General features: G+C 40.5%; 1 protein-coding gene across 1 annotated transcript; it reads right to left on the minus strand.

Annotated features, from left to right (window-relative positions):
• Window positions 1-6: 6 nt before the first annotated feature.
• LOC102592070 (ABC transporter B family member 20-like) lies at window positions 7-799 on the minus strand (the record flags this gene model as incomplete). Its single annotated transcript, XM_006361371.2, has 1 exon — window positions 7-799. A coding segment is annotated over one exon (765 nt), but the record flags the coding sequence as incomplete, so codon positions are not given.
• Window positions 800-1,594: the final 795 nt, after the last annotated feature.

Below are 1,594 nucleotides of genomic sequence, written 5' to 3' on the forward strand. Positions count from 1 at the left end.
ATGAGAAGTATCTTCAGTTGCATTGCTTCTGTTTTTAAACAAGCCTATGCTGACGCAATCCTTTCCCAAAGTGAGGTTGCGTCAGGCGGACATACAAACCATTTTTTGACATCAGTGTATCATGGGTACCTTCCTCAACAATCCTCCCTCCATTAAGTACAACTATGTTGTCAACATGCCTCATCATGGCAGCTCGGTGGGCAATTAAAATAGTTGTCTTGTTCCCCATGATTAGAGTATCAAGTGCCTCTTGTATCACTCGGCTCGACTCAGATTCAATGGAGGAGCTTGCTTCGTCCAATAACAGAATAGGTGCATTCTTCAGAACAACACGAGCTATTGCAATTCTTTGCTTCTGCCCAGGAGTCAGATCTACCCCCCTCATCCCAACATGTGTGTCATAACCATGAGGCAAACTGCTGATGAAATGATGAGCATTTGCTATTCTAGCGGCTTCTTTCATCTCAGCTTCACTAGCATTGTGCCTTGCGTAGATTATGTTTTCCCTAATGGTGGTTGAAAAGATAATTGGTTCCTGCTGAACAAGTCCTAAATGGTTCCTCAACCATCGTAAATTGTATGACTTTAAATCACGGCCATCAAGTAAAACCTGACCAGCAACAGGGTCATAAAACCTCTCTATTAAAGATATAATTGTGCTCTTTCCTGAGCCAGAAACACCTACCACAGCTACAGTTTGCCCTCCGTTGACTTTTAGAGTGAAATTGCTCAGTACCAGGACTTCTGGTCGAGATGGATATGAGAAATCAATGTTTTTCAACTCAATACAGATAGCCAGTTATCAATAGCTGGGAGGAGGAGGGATCCGATTGAAATTTCCAGTGGAAAGGAGAAGGAAGAAACAGTGGAGAGCACTCCCAAGTCGATACGAAGCACTAATCAGAAAGGAATAACGAAAGATATTAGCCAAGAGCCTGCAAGCAAGATAAAGATAGGGAGGATGAATATGGATGAGGCAGTAGATATACAAGGCAATGATTGAGAAAGTAATGTTTTGGAACATTAGATCCGTTAACACTCAAAAATCTTTTGAGAGATTAATAAATCTAAACAAGAGACATCATTAATGGAACCTTTTCAGGAACCATCAGTGCTACAACAATTCAAAAGAAAATTGGGGATTTTCTGGAGAGAAGACTGGGTGGGCAGTGTGATTACGGATTCAGCCCAACAGTTGACAATGAAATTCATCAAAGACGGGAAATTGTTCTTCATTACGTCTGTATATGCTAGATGTAACGCATTGAAAAGACTAGAATTATGGGAGGACAGAGTTTTGTAACTCGTCAGTGTAGGAAGGTCAATGGTTGATAGGTCGAATGGTAGAATTGGAGAGGAAAGTATATTCAATCGGTTGGACAGAGTTTTTAGTCAACCAAGTTTTCATGAACATGTTCCCTTCTTCGGAGGTACATCACATTATAAAACAAGGATCAGATCATGCGCCAATTCACATGATTTGTAACTCGTCAGAAGAACCAATTATACCACAGCACTGGAATGTGGATTTTGTGGGTAATCCGTTTATGGAGTTTCAAGTTAAATTAAAGAAGGTGAAGAGAGTTTAATCTTT

This window comes from Solanum tuberosum, unplaced genomic scaffold (genome assembly GCF_000226075.1).
Source record: "Solanum tuberosum cultivar DM 1-3 516 R44 unplaced genomic scaffold, SolTub_3.0 scf00355, whole genome shotgun sequence".
NCBI classification, from domain to species: Eukaryota; Viridiplantae; Streptophyta; class Magnoliopsida; order Solanales; family Solanaceae; genus Solanum; species Solanum tuberosum.